The following is a 25,090-nucleotide window of genomic DNA, read 5'->3' on the forward strand; positions in this document are numbered from 1 at the left end:
CTGCCTCCCTCAGGGGGTGGGTCGGCCCCCCACGGGGCGGGGGGAGCCCTGCTCTCCGGGTCCTGAGTAGACCAGGGAGGTGACGGTGGCAGCAGTGGCTGAGAGCTGCCTGGGGGTTGGGGAGCAGGTGGGCCAACGGGGTCCTTGTCCCTCACTGAGCTTCTCCCTCTCTCCCCCCCACCCCGACAGCCCCCCGGCGCCCACGCGGAGCATGAACATTGAGGATGGCGTGCGCCCGCAGCTCCCCGTGCCCCCCACTGCCGCCCGGTAGGATGTCCTGGCCCCATGGGGCCCTGCTCTTCCTCTGGCTCTTCTCCCCACCCCTGGGGGCCGGCGGGGGCGGCGTGGCCATGACATTGGCCGCCGGAGGGGGCTCCCCGCCGGCCACCTCCTGCCCCGCGGCCTGCTCCTGCAGCAACCAGGCCAGCCGGGTGATCTGCACGCGGAGAGAGCTGGCCGAGGTCCCCGCCAGCATCCCTGTCAACACGCGGTACCTGAACCTGCAGGAGAATGGCATCCAGGTGAGCTGGGCCGGCATCCGGTGGGGTGGGGGAGGGGGGGACACACAGCCGTGGGGGGGGGGGGGTAGTGGCGCTGCACAGGTGGTGGCCAGTTCCTCTTCCTCGAGGTGGCGAAGGCCTTCTGGGCGTCCCCTCCAGCTCCTCACGGCCGTCCCTGTGGCACTTAGGAGATACTGTTCGCATCCTATTAACTTGAGCTAAGGCTGCCCGGGTTTTCTCTGACGAGAAAACACCTCTGTGCCAGTGCGTTGGGGCTCGGAGGCACGGCCACCTGCCTGCCTCCGCCAGCACAGGACAGGCAAGCCCTCGGCCTGCCCTTGGGGTCACAGGTGGGCAAAGCGACCCTTGCTCGAGGCCTCCGTGCCTTCCGCGCCGCTACACCTGCTGCGTGGCCTCGGGCTCACGTGGACTCTGCGCCTCCGTTTCTTCGTCTGCAAAATGGGGATGCTAAGACCTCCTGCCCCGGGGAGTGGGGTGACGGCTGATGCGTTTCAGACTTGCCAGGGACTTAGAATCTCCTGGCACCTGGCGAGCACTCCTTTGCCGTGCGGTGTGGGGCTCATGTGCCCACTTCCCGGAGGTGGCGTGACATTTGGAGACCTGAGCACTCCCGTGGGCCTCGTCTCCTGTCCAAGCGCGTGGCTGGTGCCTGGACGGGGCAGGTGCCATCCGGTTAATTGTGACCGTGGCTAAGACGGGCTATAAATGATGCCTCGAGGGCAGAGCTGTGCATTTTTAAAGCAGGGTCTCTCCTTCTCTACTCTGTTGACGTTTGGGGCCCAATCGTCTTTGGTTGTGGGGACCTCCTATGTGCTGTAGGGTGTGAGCAGTAACCCTGGCCACCAGACGCCAGCAGCACCTCGCCCCTGGTGCCCAAATGTCTCCAAATGTTGCCAGGTACTGGGGGGGGGGGATCTCCCTAGTTGAGAGCCACTATTTTTTTTTAAGTTTTTAAATGTTACTTTTGAGAGAGAGAGAGTTCAAGTGAGGGAGGGGCAGAGAGAAAGGGAGACACAGAATCCGAAGCAGGCTCCAGGCTCCGAGCTGTCAGCCCAGAGCCCGACGCGGGGTTCGAACCCACCAACCTTGAGATCATGACCTGAGCCGAAGTCGGGTGCTTAACCTACTGAGCCACCCAGCCGCCCCGAGAACCACCATTTTAAAGGCACAGGGTCGGTACCCGCGCACCACGCAAGCCTCCCCCGACCCCAGCCCATAAAGCTAGGAGAGAAGACGGCTCGCGTGTGACGTCCCAGGCCCCTGGGAGCTAAGGTTCCCCTCCGCCATGGCACTTCCCTGTCTGTCCCTGGGAGGGGAAAGGGTCAGTGGCGCCCATCTCACTGTCCCGGAGAGCCTGGGGACAGGGCTCCCCTCTGCAGAAGACAGAGGGGATCTTTCAGGGGCGCAGCACCAAGGGCACTACTGCCCAAGTCGAGAAGGCTATCCTGGTGGCCGCACGGCAAGGACCAGTGAAGCCAGTGTTGGGGTCAGGATGTCCTCCGGCTCGGCCCCACCTCCTCAACAGGGTGCCTTCTGTAGAGTTCGCTGGGAGTCTAACCTGCATCCTCAGGCTGGAGTCCCTGCTGACCTGCCCCTGACTCCTGTCAGGGGGCCGACACCCTCACTTCCTTCTCGCCCTTGTTCCCTGGACTCTGCCTGCCCGGTTCCGGCCTTTCTTTACTCACGTGACGTTCCACACGTGTTGCCACCAGCTCCGAGCCAAGCCCTGATTTAGGTACTGACGGAAGGGCAGGGCCCTCCCCTTGTGTACGTATAAGGGAAGAGACTGTAAACGAACGGGATGGCGAGTTGGGCTGGGACAACTGCATTCTGGGGAATGGAAGTCGGAGGGGAGATGTTAGCGCATCAGGAAGTGCCGTCTGCGATGAGGGGCCGCTGAGTCCGCCCCACCAGCAGCCCCAGGCCGCGGCAGTGACCCTGCAGTAGAACTGGGCCATTTTCTCTTTGGGGAGCTCGGTGAACGATTCAGTGCGGCAAACATTTGCCGGCACGGGGCTCCGCCCACAGACTTGTGGCTGCCCGCAGGCGCACAATGGCCCGAGCAGCGCTCCCCTGGCACCGCCAGCCCCTACTCCCAGGCCCAGTCCATCCTCCCAGTGGCCCCCAAGGGGTGCTGGCCTCTGCCTGAAACCCACTGAAGCCTCCTGGCCTCAGGAGTGAAATCCAGCCTCTATATTGTGACAGCCGAGTCCTACACAGCTGGGCCTGGCCTGCCGGCCCCTACGATTGCCGCCAGTTGCCCTCCCATTTCACCCCTCCATCCAAATATGCCTCTCCGTGGCCCCTGGGTCCCCCAGCCTAGCCTTCCTTCGCCGCCTTCCAGTCTGGGCCCGTGGACTCCCCCCGCCCCCACCTCCAGACATCCCTGCCCTTACCCAGGATGCTTGTGTTTGCTAAATATCTCTTGGTTGTCTTCTGTGTGGGAGGCGTGGTCCAGTCACTCCAGATACATCAGTGAGTGAAACAGACAACCTGTCCTACCTCCCCCCAGCCCGCATTCTAGACTTAGGCATGATAAGTAAGTAAATGGCATGTGTTAAACATGCTGAGGGCTGTGGGAAAAGGAAATAGATGGGGGTTGGGGACGGTGGGTGCAGGAGGAGGAGGGGTGACTGGCTGCAGCTTTAAAGACAGGAGGTCCAGGTGGCCTAGTGGAGAAGGTGACATCTGAGCAAACGTTTGGAGGACACGAAGGTGGAATCTCATGGAAGGGCATTCCAGGCAGAGGACAGCAAATGCAAAGGCCCTGGGGTAGGATCCTGCCTGGTGTGTGGGAGGAACAGCAACAAGCAGGTGTGACCGGAGCACAGTGAGCCAGGAGAGAGGGTGGGAGGTGAGGGCAGATCCCGCAGGGCCGCAGGGCCTCGTGGCCTCATGGTGAGGACGTGGGCTCTTCTCGGAATGAGCCGGGAGCCGGGGGAAGCTCTGAGCAGAGGGCAGACGGGCTGCTGACTTGGGTCTCCCCGGCTGAGGTGCAGGGAGGCCCATACGGCACGTGGATCCTGCACCAGGGGGGCCGGGTTTGAATCCCGGATCTGCTGTCTCCTTGCTGGTGCCGAGTTCTGGTGAGAAATGCCGGGGGCTCGGCTGGGACCAGGCTGCTTGCGGTGGAGGTGGTGAGAAGTCGGCTGGTTCTGGGCGTGTTTTGAAGGTGGAGACACCAGGACGTTCCAGCAGAGCGGGTGTGGGAAGAGGCAGGAGAGGATGGTTCTCTTTTGGGGTTGAGCTGGGCCCTTTGCCTGGGCCTGTTAGCTGGCGCGTCTGTCACCCCATCTCCTGGGGCCACTGGCCTCCAGACGTTTGACCCACATCTCTGTCCGGGTGTGCACTTGAGCCCCATGGACGTGAGTGAACTTCTTTATAAGTCACGCACGGGTCTCCTGCAGCCACGCGGCGTGCACAGTGCTAAGCACACACAAAAGTGGGCGTGTTTCATCCCTGGGGGTTCTGGCACCCCCACCCCAGAGGCCCCCGTCCCCCTGCAAACTGCATGCTCCCCCAGGGTGGAAAGAGTGCTGTCCATGAGAGCAGGTGCTTGTGAACGTTCAGTCAGACTGGCCTCCCTTCGTGGGCACCTTGCGAGCGGCAGGAGTGGGGATGCCGAGGGAGCCAGTGGAGGAGCTTGGGAATGTAACTGTAGGGGAAAAAAAAGTTTATTTATTTTGGGAGAGCGCGCATGCACGAGAAGGAGAGAGGGAGAGAGAGAACCCCAAGCTCTGCCAGCGCAGAGCCCGACGTGGGGCTCGATCCCACAAACCATGAGATTATGACCCGAGCCGATATCAAGAGTCAGGTGCTTAACCGACTGAGCCATCCAGGCACCCCGAGAAAGTAACTTTTTCATTATCCAGTTAAAAAGAAAAAGAAAAAAAATGACCCCTAGTCCCACCACCTAGATATAAATAACTACTGTTTACATTTTGTTTTTAAAGGCTTCCTGGCTCTTTTTTGAGCCTATACAAATTGACTTTTAAATTATTTATTACAGAATGAATGCAAATTAATTTAGAAAACCTAGAATATATACCTAAGTAAAAACACAGGGACAAAAGCCAAGCGTAATTCGACACTCACAGGTAACTCCCATTAGCATTTAGTGTCTTTCTGGCCAGTGCCCTGGTAGGGGGGGTTGGTAAAGGGATTTCTTTTTTTTTTTTTTTTTTTACTTTTTTGAGAAAAAAAATGAAACCACACCATTTGATATCAGTTTGTAGCTGACTTTCAACACCTGAGAGCGTAACATGAACACCTTTCTCCCTGACACTAATGCTCGTCCAAAATATCAGTTCTAATCACTGTGTAGGATTCTGGCCATCCCGTTACTTAACTAGTCCGTTCTTCTCTCCAGTGTTTTCACTGATACAGACAGCGCTGTGGTCAACAACCTCCGTGCTCAGTCTTGGGAACTTTCTGGATTCTGCCCTTGGGAGAAATTCCTAGAAGTAGAATCTCGGGGTCAGAGGGACGATCATAGAGGCACTGCCCTGCAAGCCCTATGTGTCCTGCTCACGGTGGCTGGTACTTCCCCAAACATGCAGGGGACTGTGCGTGCGCACACACACACACACACACACACACACACAGCCTGACACCAAAGCCCCGTAGAAATGGCCTGAGTTCCGGGGATTTGAGAGCCTCCCTGTCCTGTCCGTGGTCACTTGCTTGTCATCTGGCTCTGCACAGACAATGACTCCCTCAAGGGGGTCTTCACCCCGCTCCCTGCTGGACCCCCAGCACCGAGAACAGAGCCTGGTACACAGCAGGTGCATAGCAGATAGTTGTCTATGAATGGAAGGTCGGCTGGCTCCCGAGCCCCTGCCTTGGGGACTTGGCAGTGTGTGTGTGTGTGTGTGTGTGTGTGTGTGTGTGTCCCTGAAGCACCTACAAGAACTGGGGAGCAGCTCTAAGGTTCCGTCACCTTCCCTAAAGCCCCAAGTGCACCGAGTGCCGGCAAAAGCTTCCGTCTAGAACAGTGGTGTCCATCTCTGGAGAGGGTTCAGACGCCCTCCTGGGACACGACAGGGCCAGCAGGTGGTGGAAATGGTTGTTTTAATGGCCTTTGCAAGCAAAATAATTTTTAAATATCAGCAGCCTTCCATGGGCCCCCTAATCGTTTCTGAGACGGGACAGGGGCGCGAAAGCCCAAGCCTGTGGAGTCACCTTCTAGGCAGAGGCCTAGGGACGCCCCTTCCCCCTGACCTCACAGCCCTGACAGCCCTGAGGCCACTCAGGCCACATGCCCCAGGGACCCCACACAGCTCCCACCTGGGGCGGGCCTACTCCTCCTCTCCTCGGCCCGCCTCTGTTCCCCTCCTCCCCAGAGCCAGCCATCCTAATGTGTTTACTGTGGATCTTTCTGCTTGTGTGTGTTCTTGCAAAATGCTTATTGTGTGCATGTATTTTTAATTTATGTAGATGAAGCTGCATTATAGATGGCTTTCTTTGTCTTACTGTTTTCACTCAGCCCGGGGTTTTTTAAGAGCCATCCACATCAGGGTGTGTGTGCGCGTGTGCGTGCGTGTGTCCACCCACTGCAGAATTCTCCTTGGTGGGTGTCCCCCCACCTCCTGCCCTCCCCCCACCTCTGAATCAGGACAGACACCCAGGAGGCTTGGAGCTGCCTCCACCACAAAATCCCCCTCAGGACCCCTTTGGGAGCCTCGTGGTAACATCTTTGGGGGACTCTCTGGATCAGACTTCGTGCGTGGACTTAACCAGGGTCCCTCGGGGTCCACCGGGAGGTCGTGTGGGCAGTGTGTGAAGGTGCTCTGCAAGGACGTGTGCTTCTGGCCTAAGAAACCCATCCACCCACCCGAAAGAAGTGCTCAGAGGTGCTTCAGAGAGAGGTTGAAGGATGGCCCAAGGGCCAAAGTGTAGAACAGAAGCCGCCTCAGTTCTTGGTAATCAAGGCATTGGTCAAGTGAATTGGGGCGCATTCTTACAACAGAGTGTTACTTAGCTATTTAAAACAGAGTTTCGAAGAATATCAAAGGACACAGGGAAATGCTTAGAATGTAACACTGAGCTTTCAAAGGATGCAAGCAGGACTTCCAGTTTGTTTTAAAACTGCCCTGAAAGGACGGGGGTCTGGGTGGCTCAGTCGATTGAGCTTCCGACTTCAGCTCAGGTCATGATCTCAAGGGTTTGTGAGTTCAAGCCCCGCATCAGCATTCTGCGCTGACAACTCAGAGGCTGGAGCCAGCTTTAGATTCTGTGTCTCCCTCTCTGCCCCTCTCCTGCTGTGCTCTCTCTCTCTTTCTCAAAAATAAATAAGTAAACTTTAAACATAATAATAAAATAATAAAACTGTCCTGAAAGCAAAAACAAAATGCAGGGACCACCCAGAAACGTCGGCCCCGCCTTTCCCCTCACACTAGCATTATGGAGGATAATTGCATTTCTTCTGTTCACTTTCTTCAGTTGCTAAATTTTCTTCAGTGAGGGCACGTAGTGCTTTTTGTTATCAAGAAAAATTCTACTTAATGGGGCGCCTGGGTGGCGCAGTCGGTTAAGCGTCCGACTTCAGCTCAGGTCATGATCTCACGGTCCGTGAGTTCGAGCCCCGCGTCGGGCTCTGGGCTGATGGCCCGGAGCCTGGAGCCTGTTTCCGATTCTGTGTCTCCCTCTCTCTCTGCCCCTCCCCCGTTCATGCTCTGTCTCTCTCAGTCCCCAAAATAAATAAATGTTGAAAAAAAATTTTTTTTAATAAAAAAAATAAAAAGAAAAATTCTACTTAAATATATAATATGTACAAAATGGTATACGAGCTGAAGGCAACAGTCTGTAGTGGGATTCTCTCACCTGTCCCTGGAAAGGGAGCAGAAACCAAAAACCGCAGAGCATTTACCCTGAGCCGGGGGCTGGGAGTGCTCTCCCTTCCCCAGGCCTCTTCATTCTCACAAGGACAGGATTGTTTGTCCCATCTGACAGATGGAAAATGGGACAGCCCCTCCCCTGACTTCTAACAGCCAGAATAGTGCATCTACACCATCTACACCGTCTACACCGCTGCCCCCCCAGCTGCTGTTTGTGCCTCTCGGCCGCCTGGTCTCCTCGTCGTTCTCCTGTAGCCCGGCGCTCCCTCCTTTTCCTTCTTTATTGTTGGGTAACATTCTGTCCGATGAAGTTACCGCGATCTCTTGATCCAGTTCCTCTGGATGGGCATTCGGACCGTTTCCAGTTTGGGGGCGGTCCCTACTCCACCTGACCTTCGACATAGAATCTTTTCGAGCCGGGGCGGGTGTAGTGGAGTCCCTCCTCCCCATTCGTGCGGTGGAGAGTGGCCTGTGCGCTCCAGGCCGGAGCAGGAATGGGACTGTCAGCGAGCCGGCTCCAGGAAGGACAGCACGAGCCACATGTCACAAGTGGCGGAGTCCGACGCCATCGAGCTCAGGCCCCCAGGTGGTCCACCTGTTACCTTCCCTGAGATAGCGCCCTTCAGGACATGGCCCCTGCCTCCGGCCTCCTGCATCCCTGGGCCCCTTCACACTGGACGTTCCCTCTTTCTGGAATGCTCTTCCACTCTCCCCTGCATCTCCTTAGCACCAGCGCTTAACAGTTGTGGGGACAGTTGAGGCTTCACTCACAACTCTTCCTCGGGCACATTGTCAAACCTGTCTGGGCCTCAGTTTTGTCATCTGTGAAATGGGGATAACAACAGCCCTTCCGTCACAGAGCCGCTGAGAAATTCAATGCTTTCATTCTTTGGACAAGCAGGTACTGAACGCCACTGCATTCTAGGTGCTCCCGGATGCCCTGGGGACACGGCGTCACGTGGGGGCAGTGCATTCGCATGCGGACTTAAGGTGGGAGAGGACCCTAGTGAAGGGCCAGGAGCTGAGCAGCTCTAGCAAGGATCGACAGTGAGATCTTTGTCGCGGTCGCCCTCGTCTTTCTTGACTCAACCCCAGAGTCCTTCCCAGTCCCCGCGGCACCCCAAATTCATTGATCGTACTTGTGCACACTCGTTCACGTCACCACTGGCCCAAGATGCAACCGTTACATGAACCAATCAGAGGGCGTCTCGCCATCTTGCAGAGTCTTGTGGCCTCGGAGCCTCATGAGAGCCCCAGGAGAGGGACAGGTGGGGATCCCCATTTTTCAGTTGAGTAGACGGAGGCCTGAGAGACAGGAGACCCACATCTCCCCCTCTATTACTCAGGTTGCCTCTCTGAGCCCACCTCCCGCTTGGGGGGGTGGGAGTAGGGGTGTGTGTGCAGCCTCCCAGCAATGCTCCGAGCTCTGTCCACAACTACCCTGTGAGTCCTGTTCTCCCCATTTCACGGACCAGCAAGACCGTGGTGCAGGAAGTGAGACCCTTGTGCAAGAAGCCACAGTTGGGGGGGGGTAGAGTTGGGACTCAGCCCAGGCCGACTGGCTACAGAATTTGATTTTTCCAACACTAATTTCCTGATGCTTCCTAATTCGTAGCTGGCTGGGCTCTGTGTAGTCCTGGCGCCTCAGGCTCAAAGCTAAGTCAGTTCTGATGCGGTCCACAAAGCCAGCCCCTGCTCTGGCCTTGTCCTTGCTCATCAGGACACCTGCCCCAGCTTCCTCCTAGCCTCCCGTGCACTGCCGCCCCCCCACACACCCCCCGCCCCAGTGAGAGTCGCCATGCCATCCCTGGACCTTAAGACGGACAGTGCTCCCCTTGCTGTAAGGACCCTTCGCCAGCCTGCCTGTCCCTGTCCCAGCCACACCACACTCGGGGGTGCCCTCTGCTGGACCCAGACACCGCCCCAGCCCTGCCCTTCCAGCCCTTCCGAAAACACACCTCACCTCTGAAGGGCCAGGGTCACATTCCGCACTTGCCTGGCGCCAGGCACACTTCCTCGTGGACCCCAGACACTGAGAGTTTAATCCTTACAACACCGGGCACGGGCTCTCCTCCCCGCGCGGAAGCAGGCTGCAAGCTGCTCCCCGAACGCCTGTCCCTTCTGCGTCTGATTGGCCCCGGCCTGTCAGTCCGAAGCACCCAGCTCATGCCCCAGTTCCCTGTTGAACAACTACTATGTGTCACGCTCTGCTGCAGGACCTTTGCACAGCTGGATGCAGAGAGGGAAGCACACGGAAGGCAGGGCCCGTGAGCTCACAAGATGGAGGTGGAAGCCGGATGGGGGGCAGGGGGCCAGGGAGCCTCACTGGGAAGGAGGCCTTTGGCCCCGCCTGAGCCTTCACCTGACCCCACCCACCCACCGCCTTAGGCAAAGCTGGGGTGCACTTAGCTCCTGATACAGATCGTACCCCCCCCCCCCCGCTTCCCAGGGCATTATCTGCACAGGTTCAGACGCCTGTCTGGGGTGGGGGCAGGGGTACAGAGGTGAGGAGCAGGCCAGACTCAGCAAACAGGGCAGGGCTTGGCCCAGGAGGCCCGAGAAGGCAACTCCCCGGTGGATGAATGGAAGGAGATGAGGGGGAGGACCGGAGGGCGGGCAATGGCCCGGTGAGTGTGGATGGACAGTCACACACATGGGTGAGAGGAGCTGGCGTCTGGGAGAAAGACTTCTCACGGGGCAGGGATGGTCAGGAAGCCTTAGCAAGGAGAAAGGCTTTTTTTTTTTTCTGTTTTTAGCGAGCCTTGAGTGACTTGGGCCCCGAGCAGGTGCAGAGGCTGGGATGGCGTTCCAGGACAGCATGAGCTCAGGTGTAGAGGAGGAGGAAAGTGACAGGTGCAGACATAGGTGGTGCACTTAACCTCGAAGGCACTAAGCCCCTCATGTGTGGAAAGACGTTTAATTCCCTCACCAATCCTAAGAAGTAGTTTTTTTTGTTTTTTGTTTTTTTTCAACGTTTATTTATTTTTGGGACAGAGAGAGACAGAGCATGAACGGGGGAGGGGCAGAGAGAGAGGGAGACACAGAATCGGAAACAGGCTCCAGGCTCCGAGCCATCAGCCCAGAGCCTGACGCGGGGCTCGAACTCCCGGACCGCGAGATCGTGACCTGGCTGAAGTCGGACGCTTAACCGACTGCGCCACCCAGGCGCCCCAAGAAGTAGATTTTATAATCCCCATCGCGCAGATGGAGAAGCAGGCCCCAAGAGGTCTAAAATGCACCCAAGGGGCGCCTGGGGGGGGCTCAGTTGGTTGAGCGTCCAACTTTGACTCAGGTCATGACCTCAGGGTTCGTGAGTTCGAGCCCTGTGCCAGGCTCTGTGCTAACAGTGCAGAGGGGTTCTCTCTCTCTCAAAAAAAAAAAAAAAAAAAAATAACAAACTTTTAAAAATAATAATAAAAAAAATTCACCCACGTCCCAGAAGTGGTAGAGAGGCAGCCCGAATCAGGACTCCAGCTGTCTGACCCCACCGCTTGAACCACCAGGCTACAGGGCCCACGAGCAAGAGCGAGAGCAGCTGGCCGGGTTGGGGCAGGGGCGAGACAAGTCTGTCTGAGCAAAAGAGTGGTCTGGGGTGCTGAGGAGCCCTGGGGTTTGGGCTCTCTCCCCTGAGATAGCGGGGGCCACTGAACGCTAGCCAGAGCCCTTCCCCACCCACCGCCCCTGAGGGTCGGCCTGTGGGTGTGGGGGCAGGGGTGCTGTGGAGGCTGACACATTGGTCCCAGCTGCCCTCACCCAATATGGCTCCTGGAAGGTGGGGCCCGGAGCCTCTGGGCTCCTGCCAGTAGAAGTCAGTGCCAGCATGGCCTGGAACCTTCGAACAGGGACAAGTTTAGAACCGTTGTTGGGCGAGGTAATAGTGACAGAAGTGACATTTATGGATTTCACTGAAGGAGGAGATGCTGCGTCCTAAGTGGCCACCCTGTCCCTGGGGCTGAGCTGTGTTGCAGTGATACAGGCTTGTTCTCACTTAGTCCTCACGGCCCCTGCACCTGCGCTACAGAAGAGAACACTGAGGCCTGGGGAAGCTGAGTCTAGACCCAAGCCTGCCGGGCTCCTGGCGGGTCCCGGCGGTCAAGGAAATCCCCATGGAAAAGGAGGCACAAGGCCCTCATCTCAGGGAAGGAGGAACTAGGAGAGGTCATCATAAAAGCACTTAGTACAGAAAAATAACAATGTTTTTAAAACCGTGGATGCAAAACACTAACACACACAAGAAAAGACAGCGAGCTGCTAAGCTTCGTTGTCGGTTCAGTACGTTCAAAACGTATAAGAACAATTTATCTTGGGGCGCCTGGGTGGCGCAGTCGGTTAAGCGTCCGACTTCAGCCAGGTCACGATCTCGCACTCCGTGAGTTCGAGCCCCGCGTCGGGCTCTGGGCTGATGGCTCAGAGCCTGTTTCTGATTCTGTGTCTCCCTCTCTCTCTGCCCCTCCCCCGTTCATACTCTGTCTCTCTCTGTCCCAAAAATAAATAAACGTTGAAAAAAAAATTAAAAAAAAAAAAGAACAATTTATCTTAATAGTGTTTAGATGAACAATTCACTTAACCATCTCCCACCACAGTTAAATTGTTAATAAAGGAATTCTTGACAGTTTATTTTCTTAAAAACCCCAACAGAACGCAGTGGGACTTTTTTTTCAGTGTTAGTAATGTTTACCAACTATAGCTGAAGTGGCAAGTCCCCTAAGTAATAGACCAAGCTCCAGGATGAAGGAGAGACCCCCCCCCCACCCTTGGGGTTGGGAGTGGTCATCGATGGGGCCATGTTCCCTTGTCCGACTGGTGTCTGTACCCTTGACAGTGAGCACAGAGCCGGGCCTAGGGGGAAGAGGGCTCAGCAACCACGGGCTGAAGAAGTGAGGGGACAAGGGTACTTGGCTATTAGGTTGCTGTCAGAGGCAAGACCCCAGGACTACCTCCTCTGCAACATAGGAGGACATCAGTGTCCTGCCAGGCCAAATGTTAGGCTGGGAGGGAAGGGGGATTTGCCCACTCCAAGAACCAGTCCCCACCTTGTCCATCCTACTTTGTGTCAGCGGTCACAACAGTGACCCCCCGTTTAAATATCATCTGCTCTGGGTGGGGGGAGGGGGAGGGTCAAGCTGTGCTGTACAACGGCCCACACCTGCCTCTCCCCCTACAACCAGGGAAGCACCCATGATCTGTTTACACCCTTGCCATTTAAAGGATCATTTGCATAATTATTATGTTTAGTGCCCTCCCCACTCAAGATCAGGTTGTGGGAAGTCAGGGCTGCTTCTTTCTTGTCCACGGCTGGATCCCCAGAGCCCAGCAAGATCCTTGACACATAGCAGGCACTCCAAGAATATCTGTCAAATGAGCAAATCAACACGTGGGTAATGGCTGAATAATGAACAGGCCCCATGGCTCAAACTGCATTGAAACCAACAGAGAGTCCAACCCTCTTGGCTTAGGATGCGCAGACGGATGGAGACTTTGTATTTATTTAGATTGAGGAAAAGCAGACGTGGATCTTGGTTCTGCTACTTTGGATCTGTGAGACCAAACAGATAAGTTTTCCTCTCTGAATCTCCATTTCCTCAGCGGTAAACCATCAAATAAGAAGAGAGGCAGGGACGTGTGGTTGATAACACCCATGTGACAGGATTTCTACAAGGACTAAATGAGATCACCACCTCAGAGCATTTAATACAAGGTCTGGTACACAATAGGCACTTAACAAATAACGACTTTCCCCTTCTGCCTTATTGGGAACCTGCCCAGGATGGCATTTTGTTTCAGAGTCAGGATGGGATCAGCCTTGTATTGTTTGTGAGAGGAGGAGAAGAGAGGAACTGGCTGACTTTAGTCTTTAGGTATGCGTGTTAAATTTTAAGGGTAACCACTAAAAGGAGAGAAAAGGAAAATATATAGATTCTAAAATAGTAGACGGGGGAAATTGAATAAGAAAAAAAAATCAATGAAAAAGATGACAGGAAGAGAGAAAGAATAGGCTGCAAAAAATCAGGACAAACAGAAAGCACAAAGTAACAGCAAGAATAATTCCAAATGTATTAGTAATTACAATAAATGTAAATGGACTAAACTTCCCGTTAAAAGACAGCAATTTTCAGACTGTACTAAAAACAAAATCCAGGGGCACTGAGGTGACTCATTTGGCTAAGTGTCCCAACTCTCAATTTCAGCTCAGGTCATGATCTAACGGTTCATGAGTTCAAGCCTCACATCAGGCTCCATGCTGATGGTGTGGAGCCTGCTGGTGATTCTCTCTCTCTCCCTCTCTCTTTGCCCCTTTTTGCCCCTTCTGTGTGTGTTCTCTCTCTCTCTCTAAAAACAAGTAAACTTAAAAAAATCCAAAAGACGCACCTAAAACATCAGGTCAGAATGGATGAAAGCAAAAAAGATGGCAAATGCTTACCAAAAAAAAAAAAAAAAAAAAAAAAAAGAGTTAGTTGGAACCAGAAGGCTAGTCCTCTTTCAGCTCCCACGTTCCGTCACTAAGGGTTTCAACGTGGTGGCATTGTCACCCAGGCCAAAAGGTGTGTAGGCCCACATCAACTGGCGTTACTGGGTGCTCTCCAAACCAGAGCCTTGTCCATTCTGGGCTATTCATTCAACACACTTGGCTGAAGTCGGCCATGAACTAGGCCTCGTACTGGGGACAGGGAATGCGGAAACCATCCAGATGGACTCTCTACTCATACACTCATAGCCTAGCCGAGGAGAAGGACGTGTCAAAGCAATGTGATAAGAGAATGTGTTTGACACCTTAGTGAGCAGGGGAACGAAGAGGGCTTGCTGGGGGAAGGCAAGCGAAATTTCCCAGAGAATAAGGAGGAGGACAGCATTCCAAGCAGAGGGCACAGCCTCGGTGCAAAGGCAGAGAGGCTAGGCAGAGCCTGGTGAGCCTATGGAATCCATCCATACACCTCCATATGGCTGGAGTAGAGGACAGGCACTGAGGCAGGCCTGCAGGGCCTTTGACCCCATGTCAAGGGTGATAGGGAGCCATGGGAGGACTATGAGCAGGGATGTGGCGGTGTCCGAACTGCATGTTAGCCTGTGTAGAGGAAGGATGCTGAGGACGACACTGGATGCCCAGAGATGGGACAAATGTTCATGATCATTATTAGCTGAATCAACAGTGCTATGTGTATATATACATGTATGTATATATATGTATATATGTATATATATACTGCATGCTTGCCCTGCTCCAAGTACTCACGGTCGTGTCCAAGCCTCACAGTAATCGTGCAGTACCTGTGAGGAAAGAGGGTTCAGAGACAGTAGGGCACTTGCCGAAGGTCACATTGCCGATTGGCAGCAAAGCCAGGATTCAAACCCAGACCCAGCAACTCCCCACTGGGCTGCTCCCCAGGCATCCTGCGGGAGAAGGGACAACTACTGGAATCCTGGTAAAAATAAAAAGCACTCGCTATTTAAAGCAACCCTACAGCACATCTTCAATAAAACCAGGCTTCCTTTGCAGCAACACCCCCGTCCCGCTCGGTTCCCAAGCGCGTTAGTAAAGTGGTTGGGGGGACCCCCCCCCGGGAAATGCCCTTCGTCTCCCTCCACGCACACCCTTCCCGTGGCAACTGAGACAAAGCATGAGGAGCTGGAAGAGCCTCAGACGCTGCCGAGATGCACGCTGCGGACAGACTGTAGTTGGGGTCCCTCTATGCAGAGGGTCGGGGAGATGGCGCACCTGTGCCCTTCCTTCCCCGAGGGCGCAGCGGGCAGCCCTACTGAGTCACTGGACCCCACTGAGCCTCAGCCTGCAGGTTCAAATCCGGCTCTGCTGCTCCCTCATTGGGCGACTTGGCAAAGCGGGTTCCTTCTCTGAAACGAAAGCCTAACAACACCTGCCTTGGGGGCTGCTGGGGGACAGCCGCCTTGAATGGAGAATGCGCAGCCCAGAACTTGGCACTTGTCACTGGGGCTCAGCGAGCACCTGCGGTGCCACACCCCGCGCCGGGCAGATGTCAGCGATTCCCCCGAGTCTTGAGGATAGCTTTGTAAGGTGGACGTTGCGATGCCCTTTCACGGGGAATGGCCCCTCCCCCATCTGCTCCCTCAGAACCGCTTTATCCCCACGAAATAAAAAGCGATGGATGGATGAATGAATGAATGAATGATGAATGAGACGTTTGGGCTGGAAGAAAAGGGCCGAAGAAAAGGGAAGGGCAGCTGAGAAGTGGGAACAGCATATGTAAAGGGGGAGGACCTGGTGAGATAGTTCCAGGAGTTGGCTGTGAAAGGTCACTGGAGTGAGGATGGCTAGGGTGGTGGCGGCAGTGAGGGTGCGGGGGGGACGTGTAGAGGGGAGGGAAGAGGCACGCAGGTGCCAGGCCAAGCAGGGCTTCTGATGCAGGCCGAGTCTTCTTCTCTGAGAGCACTGGGGAGCCATGGAAGGCTCCAGAGGAAGGCCCTGGGTGTGGCAAGACCCTGGAGATGGGCTGTGGCTGTGAGACCTTCCAGAAGAGTAGAACCACAGGCTTGCTAGCCAACCCCACGGGTGAGGCCACAGGTGGCGTGGGGTCTGAGGCTGCAGGCCCGCCTTGGACCAGGAAGGTGGGCTGGGGGACCGCACTGAGAGCTGGGACCCTGGCAGGAGGGAGGAGCAAGTGGGCATTCAGTGCGCTCCCGCTCGGCTTGCGGGGACCTGGGGAGGCCCCAGAACTAAGTGCCACCAAGACCGAGTGAAGGCGCGGTGTCTCAGGAACCTGGACCAGCGGACTTGTCCTTCTAGAATTCTCTGTCCAAACTCTCACGTCTTCTTAAGAGCCCACCTCATTCTCTCCCTGGTGATTAGTGACGGCCAGATCCTCTAGCTGCTGCTGCTGCTATTGTTGTTACTATTATTATTTTTTTATTTAAAAAATTTTTTTAATGTTTATTTGTTGTTGAGAGAGAGACAGAATGTGAGCGGGGGCGGGGCAGAGAGAGAGGGAGACACAGAATGCGAAGCAGGCTCCAGGCTCCGAGCCGGCAGCACAGAACCCCACGCGGGGCTCGAACCCGCAAACCATGAGATCCATGGCCTGAGCCAAAGTCGGCCGCTAAACCGATTGAGCCACCCAGGCGCCCCGTTACTATTATTTTTAATAGAAACAGCGAGTGAGGGCCTGCTCCGTGCAACACCAGCGTTTCCCAGGGCGATGATCAAAGGCACCCTGCGAGGAGGGTTCTGTGCTTGTGATGTTTGGGAAACCCAGAGTGGAGCGAAGTGGAACTGTCCTTTCCCGCAGGACTTCCCAGAACTTCAGCCCCCGGCAGCGGCACCTCCAGGAGGGACCGCGCGGCTCCTGTTTGATCAGGAAAGCTTTTCGTCACTGCTGTGGAGTAGCACCCCATGGAACGCACTGGGACCAGCCGGCCAAACTCTCCCCCTTGCTCCCTCGGAGGAGGAGGAGGAGGCGAGGGTGCGGTGACCCATGAGGCCGCAGGAGCCAAGCCCCAGGGCCTCTCAGGGTCCTAGGGCTGCCCCCAGTCTCGGGTGCAGGCACAGCCACACCGCCAGCCGCCTGCAGAGACCCCAGGCCAGCGTGCTGTGCCCCTTCCCTCCAGCCCTGGAGGTCAAATCCCGCAGGTGCCACTTCCTGGGGGGGGGGGGAGCTTCCCGAGGACCCATCCCCCGCCAGCGAGGACCCATTCCCCCACCAGCGCGCTTTAGACAGACTCCTTCCTGCGATAGCATTTACCGATAGCATTTACCGAGGTTTTGTCCCATTCTATGGGACAAAGTTAGCTATGTTCACTGCAGGAACTTAAAGAAGGCAGAAGTGTGTTAAGGAAAATAAATAATTGACCCTGGCAATTCCATCTCAATGTCCCAAAGGAGGTGTAGCCCTGGGAAAGAATTCTGGATAGCCATGAAACTTGTTTTCAAAGTATATATCATGATATGGGAAAATACAGTGTACTACTATTAAGGGGAAATGCAGGGCCTAAGTGTGTGTGTGTGTGTGTGTGTGTGTGTGTGTGTTTGTATTTTTAAGTTTATTTATTTAATTTGAGAGAGAAAGAGTGCAAGGAGGAGAGGGGCAGAGAGAGAGAGAGTCCCAAGCAGGCTCTGAGCGGTCAGCGTAGAGCCCTATTCGGGACTCAATCCCACAAACCATGAGATCATGACCTGAGCCAAAGTCAAGAGTCAGACGCCCAACCAACTGAGCCCCCCAGGCGCCCTGAAGGAAAGTATATTATGTCACCAAAATTTGTAAAATATGAGAAAAAAAAGATGAAAAAGAGATATCTCTGCATTGTATGCATAGAGAAAAGACTGGAAGGATATGTATGAAATTGTTCACATAAGTTAACGTAAATACATGTCCCATGGTTGACTTTCTTGTCTTCGTATACTTTTTCCTAAAATGAATATACAATACTTTTATCAGCAGGGGGAAAAGGCCCATGGAAATGTGCTCTGTTGTTCTAACATCCCCAGAGGCCCGCAGGGGACTTTAGCCAATGCGTGGTAGAGAGGTGGGGCCTGTCCTGATTCCTGCTCTGAGCTGTACATTTTCCTCCACCACCCAGACTCCATCCCACTGTTCCTGGAAACCATTCAGGTGATCTGAGGGTCGCGAAGTTTTAACAGCCCAGATGTATTTCGTCGTCTACCCCTTTGGCCCTGAGCCCACAGAGACCACCTTGCTTAGGGCAGCTGCCGGCGGCAGGGCAGGGGGGTTGTTTTCCTCGGGAATCTGGTTTCCAGGAAGGGACTGGACCTCCGTTCTGGTCAGAAAGGACCCCCAAGACAGTGCTGTGCTCCAAGCCCTGCGGCGGTGACCCGTGGAGGGGCCTGGACTCGGGTGGGTGACAGGGGCATATGGACAGCTGCGGCAGGGGCTGGGGGCTTGTGACACAGGAGCTGGGTGTTGAAGGGCAGATGGCAGGAGGCCAGAAGAAAAAGTAGGGAAGTTCTTCCTGGCAGAGGGCACAGGAAGTGCAGAGTCCAGGGGCTGTGTTCTGGGACTTGCTGAGAGCAGGACAGGGGGAGGGAGCGACCCTGGAAGAGGAAGGGAGCTCCTGCCAAGCCGATCGATGCCACTGGAGGGTGGAGACTGGGTCTTTTTTAAGTTTATTTATTTAGAGAGCAGGGGAGGGGCAGAGAGAGAGGGAGAGAGAGAATCCCAAGCAAGCTCCATGCTGACAGCACAGAGCCTGACGTGGGGCTTGATCCCATGAACCACGAGATCACGACCTGAGCTGATATCAAGAGTCGGACGCTTAACCGACTGAGCCACCCAGGCTGCCCAGAGACTGGGTCTTATTATGGGATGGTACCATCAGTGCGGAGCGGGAGAATCTTGCGCCGGGAATAATGGGGGTTCCTGGAGGGACCGGGGGTGTGGGTGTAAACAGACGTCTGGGGCCAGGTGTCCGGGCGGGAGAGGAGGAGGCTGAGCCCGGCTGGGCCATGGATGGAGAGGAGGGGGTGAGACAGGGAACCGAGAAGAGAGCAGAGAACAGCGTCAGGCTCTCGCCTCTGATTTTCAGCTGGATGTGCCGGAAGGGGGCTCTGTGCCCCAGGAGCTGCCCTCCACAGGCTCTGGGGCCAATGGTGCACCACCGGATGCCAACAACAATATCGATGGGTCAAGAGCCCCTGAGCACTCTCCAGCGCGGGCATCGTGGCCCCCAAAGGGACTCCCGTTCTCCCTTCGTGGCCGGCTCTGGGTGGGAGGCTCAGAATGGGCTAGGCTGATAGCTGGGGGGGCGGGGCGGGGGCGGGGGGGAGGAAGGGGACGTGAACCGGGCTCCAAGTTCACGGCCACACCTGCGTCTGCCCAATGGTACAAAGATGTTAAGAGACGGTGCCCCAGCCACTGGCTTCCTCCAGGCACTGTCAGAAATGGGCACTACCAGTCCCAGTTCATAAAGCTGCTGGAGGATAAAACTCAGTCGTACTCAGAAAGCATCGAGGAGTCAAGGAAGCACCCGGTACATCTGCACAGCCGAACACGCTGGCCACGCGGGGCCACTGAGCGCGTGGGCTACAAGCCACGCATGGAATTTCAGAGACTTTGTGCAAAGAGAGCGTAACGTACCTCCTTCGTCAGTTCTGTTGATGACGTGTTGAAATCGTAACATTTTGGATATACTGGGTTGAATAAATATATTTTTAAAATTAATTTCACCTGTCTGGGGTTTGTTTGTTTCTTTCATGTGGCTTCTAGGAAATTTAAAAATAACTATGTAGCCCGCACTGCATTTCTGCTGCATAGCACTGGCATAAGTAGTGACTGGTGTTATTTTGAGATTATGGCAGGACCGGGAATGTTGTCACTGTTCCTTAAACCAGGTGCCTCTCAGGTTAACAAAAAAAAAAACCAAAACACTTTTTAAAGTGTTTTTCTACTTATTATAAAAGTAATTTTTTGTTCATTAAAAAAATATGGAAAGGGGAGCCTGGGTGGCTCAGTCAGTAGGCGTCCGACTTCAGCTCAGGTCATGATCTCCCGGCTCGTGAGTTCGAGCCCCGCATCGGGCTCTGTGCTGACAGCTCGGAGCCTGGAGCCTGCTTCGGATTCTGTGTCTCTGTCTCTCTCTGCTCCTCCCCCACTCCCACTCTGTCTCTCTCTCAAAAATAAATATTAAAAAATATATTTTTTTTTACATATGGAAAGAGGGGCAACTGGGTGGGTGTCTCAGTCGGCTGAGTGTCCCGACTTCGGCTCAGGCCATGATGGCCCCACGTCGGGCTCTGTGCTGACAGCTCAGAGCCTGGAGCCTGCTTCAGATCTGTGCCTCCCTCTCTCTCTGCCTCTCTCTCTCTCTCTCAAAAATAAATAAACATTAAATTTTGTTTTAATATATGAAAGAATAAAAATTTCCCATAATCCCTACCAAACTCACTACCAAGAAGAGCTTGGAGTAGTTCCTGACAGTCTTTTCTCGGTGCATAGATGAGAACACCTAATTCTTCTGCTTCTTTTTAAAGTTCTACAAAGTCACAGGGCTCCTGGCTGGGTCGATAGGTGGTGGAGCGTGCAAATCTTGATCTCAGGGTTGTGAGTTCGAGCCCCACATTGGGCATAGAGATTAGGTTAAAAAAAAAAAAGGATTTATCTATCTGTTTATTTCAGTTCATTTATTTTGAGAAAGGGAGAGAGCACAAGCATGGGAGGGGCAGAGAGAGAGGGAAAGGGAGAATCGCAGGCAGGCCTTGCTCTGACTCGGGGCTGGATCTCCCAAACCATGAGATCATGACCTGAGCCAAAATCCAGGGTCAGCCGTGTAATGAACTGAGCCACCCAGACGCCCCCAAAATGAAATCTTTAACGTAGAATCCTACGAAGCCGTGACCGCATGGAATGCTGTTTAGAGTTCTCCATTTCCCCCTTAAGATTACAATGAAGCGTCCCCCCCAGGCATTAACTAGGCTTCAGAAACGCCATCTGATGGCTGCGTGATCTCAGTGTACCCAGCACCATGACTATGAGGGAGAATCTGGTAAGATTCCGCCTCCCAGGCCCAGCCCAGCACTGCCCCCCACCCCCCCGTGACCCCTCAGCCTCAGCCTGAGAGGGGGCGGCCAAGTTCAGGGGTTAAGAGCTGGGACTCTGGGGGCAGGCAGCCTCAGTCCCATCCCAAGTCCATCCTGTGTGACCTTGGGTCAGTCACTGCCTCTCTCTCTGCCTCCTGCTAAGATGGAGATAATTCATAAACCGCCAAGTGGAACCCTTGAGGCCAGATGTGTTTTGGCATCTGATGTTAGGACGGTGAGGCGCTGGGGCGCCTGAGTTGGACGTCCCACTCTTGGGTCTCAGCTCAGGTCGTGATCTCACAGTTCGTGGGTTTGAGCCCCCCATCGGGCTCTGCACTGACAGTGTGGAGCCTGTTTAGGATTCTGTCTCTCCCTCTCTCTCTCTGCCCCTCCCGCCCCCCCCAAACATAGATAAACATTTAAAAAATCTTTAAAAAAAGAAAAGAAAGGTGAGGTACTAATGCGCAGCATATATCTGATAGCACCTCCTGGCTCTTCTAAACCTCGTCAAGTGTGGGAATATTTCTAGAGTGAAGTGTTTGAATAGTCACATGAGTGGGATCAATAAAAGCTTTAAACAGCCTCCCCCAAGTTCTGATCGGGCCCTACCACCCAGTGGCATTTGGTGCCAAAGTTATGAACAATCTTCTGGTTTTCACAGCTTGATGGATTTCACAGTTGCAGATACTGAGTAAGTACCCACCTCGTAGGACAGTTTGTCGGATTAAATGAGTTGTTGCCCATAAAGCATTTAGAACGGCGTCCCGTGCCAAAGAAGGGCTCAGTGCATGTTAACTGTTGGTGTAAGTATTTTTAATCCTTTTTTTATTGAGGTGTAATTTACATACTGGAGTATAATTTACATATAATGAAATGCCCCGTTTTATCTAAACAGTGTGGGGAGGTCTGACCGTCTTATTCATCCACATAGCCACCACCCCGATTGGGAACATTTCCATCATCCCCAGAAAGTTCTCTCACGCCCCTTTCCCGCCTGGCCTGCCCCCACCCCCCCCACCCCCCCACACACACTCAGAGAGGTCCTCTTAGCACACGAACGACGTGGAACGGACGGGACCCTACCACACGCGCCTTCTTGGGCCTGGCTTCTTTTGCTCAACGCGATGCCGGCCCACGAGATTCGTGGTGTGTGTGGATAATCGTGTTCCACCGTGCAGACGGGCGGACACACAGCGTGTGCCTCTCCAGGGCTGACAGACATCGGGGTCGTTTCCGGTCAGGCGGTCACGAACGCAGATGCCGTGAGCGCCCATCACGGAACCTTGGATGGGCAGCTGCTCTCCTCTCTCCTGGGGAAAAAAAGACTCGGGAGTGGAAGGGCCGGGTGGTGTGTTGGGGGGGGGGGGGTTTAGCCTTAACCGAAACAATCCAGTCGTGTCCCGAGGGTGGTCTTCCCGTCTGACACTCCCACCAGCAAGGGGCGGGGCCCGCTCTGCGCCCTCGCCGCCCGCCCGCATTCTCGCATTCTCGGTGACTTTCCGATGACCGGCGTTGGCGTGGCTGATCCGTGTCTCCCCTCCCCCACCGCAGGTGATCCGGACCGACACGTTCAAGCACCTGCGGCACCTGGAGATCCTGCAGCTGAGCAAGAACCTGGTGCGCAAGATCGAGGTGGGCGCCTTCAACGGGCTGCCCAGCCTCAACACGCTGGAGCTGTTCGACAACCGGCTCACGACGGTGCCCACGCAGGCCTTCGAGTACCTGTCCAAGCTGCGGGAGCTCTGGCTGCGCAACAACCCCATCGAGAGCATCCCCTCGTACGCCTTCAACCGCGTGCCCTCCCTGCGGCGCCTCGACCTGGGCGAGCTCAAGCGGCTGGAGTACATCTCGGAGGCGGCCTTCGAGGGCCTGGTCAACCTGCGCTACCTCAACCTGGGCATGTGCAATCTCAAGGACATCCCCAACCTGACGGCCCTGGTGCGCCTGGAGGAGCTCGAGCTGTCCGGCAACCGGCTGGACCTGATCCGCCCGGGCTCCTTCCAGGGCCTCACCAGCCTGCGCAAGCTGTGGCTCATGCACGCCCAGGTGGCCACCATCGAGCGCAACGCCTTCGACGACCTCAAGTCGCTGGAGGAGCTCAACCTGTCCCACAACAACCTGATGTCGCTGCCCCACGACCTCTTCACGCCCCTGCACCGCCTGGAGCGCGTCCACCTCAACCATAACCCGTGGCACTGCAACTGCGACGTGCTGTGGCTGAGCTGGTGGCTCAAGGAGACGGTGCCCAGCAACACGACGTGCTGCGCCCGCTGCCACGCGCCCGCCGGCCTCAAGGGCCGCTACATCGGCGAGCTGGACCAGTCGCACTTCACCTGCTACGCGCCCGTCATCGTGGAGCCGCCCACGGACCTCAACGTCACCGAGGGCATGGCCGCCGAGCTCAAGTGTCGCACGGGCACCTCCATGACGTCCGTCAACTGGCTGACGCCCAACGGCACCCTCATGACGCACGGCTCGTACCGCGTGCGCATCTCCGTCCTGCACGACGGCACGCTCAACTTCACCAACGTCACCGTGCAGGACACGGGCCAGTACACGTGCATGGTGACGAACTCGGCCGGCAACACCACGGCCTCGGCCACGCTCAACGTCTCGGCCGTCGACCCCGTGGCGGCCGGCGGTGCCGGCGGCGGCGGCGGCGGCGGCGGGGGCGGCCCGGGAGGCGGCGGCGGCGGCGGCGGAGGGGGCGGGGGCGGCTACACCTACTTCACCACCGTGACCGTGGAGACCCTGGAGACGCAGCCCGGAGAGGAGACCCTGCAGCCGCGGGGGACGGAGAAGGAGCCGCCGGGGCCCACGACGGACGGCGTCTGGGGCGGGGGCCGGCCCGGGGACGCCGCCGGCCCGGCCTCGTCGTCCACCACGGCGCCCGCCCCGCGCTCCTCGCGGCCCACGGAGAAGGCGTTCACCGTGCCCATCACGGACGTGACGGAGAACGCCCTCAAGGACCTGGACGACGTCATGAAGACCACCAAGATCATCATCGGCTGCTTCGTGGCCATCACGTTCATGGCCGCCGTGATGCTCGTGGCCTTCTACAAGCTGCGGAAGCAGCACCAGCTCCACAAGCACCACGGGCCCACGCGCACCGTGGAGATCATCAACGTGGAGGACGAGCTGCCCGCGGCCTCGGCCGTGTCCGTGGCCGCCGCCGCCGCCGTGGCCGGGGGCGGGGGCGTCGGCGGGGACAGCCACCTGGCCCTGCCCGCCCTGGAGCGCGACCACCTGAACCACCACCACTACGTGGCGGCCGCCTTCAAGGCGCACTACAGCGGCAACCCCAGCGGCGGGGGCTGCGGGGGCAAGGGCCCCCCGGGGCTCAACTCCATCCACGAACCTCTACTCTTCAAGAGCGGCTCCAAGGAGAATGTGCAAGAGACGCAGATCTGAAGCCGCCGGGCGGGGGCCCCGGGCCCCGGGCCGGACTGGGACCCTCCCCGCGGCCCCGCCGCCGCCGCCGCTCTCGGACCGCGCAGGGAAGGTCGGGGAAGGAGGGCTCGAAGCCCCGCCCGCGTGCGGACCCCAGGGCGGCCCCCGCCCCCGGCGAGGACAGGGTGGGGCGCCGGGAACCGAGCCGCCTCCGCGATTCTGGCCTCACCGCCCCCCCCCCTCCCAGCCCCGGCGAAGGGAGGGGATGCAGGATTCGGGAGAAGTGGCTGGAACCCTCCGCTTTTCCGCCTCGCTCTCTCTAGCGACCCCTCCCCGCCCTCCGCCTTCCAGGGGAGAGAGGAGCTTTCCGGGGAGGGGGGGCGTCCTTTCCCCTCATCCCCGACAGCCCTCCTTTTACGGTTCATTTTTTGCAGTTTGACGCCTGTCCCCCTCCTCCCGCCCCTCCGCCCCCGAAACTGAAGAGACGGACGACGCGCGCGCGGTCAGAGCCTCCGGACACCCTGCCCTGCCCCCCACCTTCGCCCCCCCGCCCCCCGCCCTCACCTGCCCCACAGACTCTTTTGATACTGAAGGGAGGTTTGCGTCAATGACTACCTGCTCTGTAATTACTTTAAAAAAAAAACAAGGAAAAAGTAAAAAAAAAAAAAAATTTTTTTTTGGTCATGAAAGCATAGAGGACAGAAAACAGAGTGAATGCGGGGGGGGGGGAGGGGGCGGTGCAATGAGAGGACGGAAACGTCAGGTGTCAGGGGCCCCTCCCGGAGGGTCGGCAGGGTCAGCACCTCTGGGTGGTCTCAGGCCCCCTCCCCCGCCCCTCCCGAGAG

The 25,090-nt window shown here is 56.3% G+C and overlaps 1 protein-coding gene across 2 annotated transcripts; it reads left to right on the plus strand.

The window, feature by feature from the left end:
* Nucleotides 1-213: 213 nt before the first annotated feature.
* LRRC4B (leucine rich repeat containing 4B) lies at nucleotides 214-24,269 on the plus strand. 2 transcript variants are annotated; one of them, XM_047079306.1, is made up of 3 exons: nucleotides 214-521; nucleotides 22,407-23,496; nucleotides 23,560-24,269. In XM_047079306.1, exons 1-3 carry the CDS (start codon nucleotides 225-227, stop codon nucleotides 24,264-24,266), a joined length of 2,094 nt encoding a protein of 697 aa, XP_046935262.1. In that variant the 5' UTR covers nucleotides 214-224; the 3' UTR covers nucleotides 24,267-24,269. The 2 variants fall into 2 exon arrangements, with proteins under 2 accessions (XP_046935262.1, XP_046935260.1); XM_047079304.1 differs by having other exon boundaries at nucleotides 22,407-24,269.
* Nucleotides 24,270-25,090: the final 821 nt, after the last annotated feature.

The sequence above is a fragment of the Lynx rufus genome, unplaced genomic scaffold (genome assembly GCF_022079265.1).
Source record: "Lynx rufus isolate CCGP_SWC_20201006 ecotype Redwood Valley unplaced genomic scaffold, mLynRuf1.p SCAF_16, whole genome shotgun sequence".
Classification (NCBI taxonomy): Eukaryota; Metazoa; Chordata; class Mammalia; order Carnivora; family Felidae; genus Lynx; species Lynx rufus.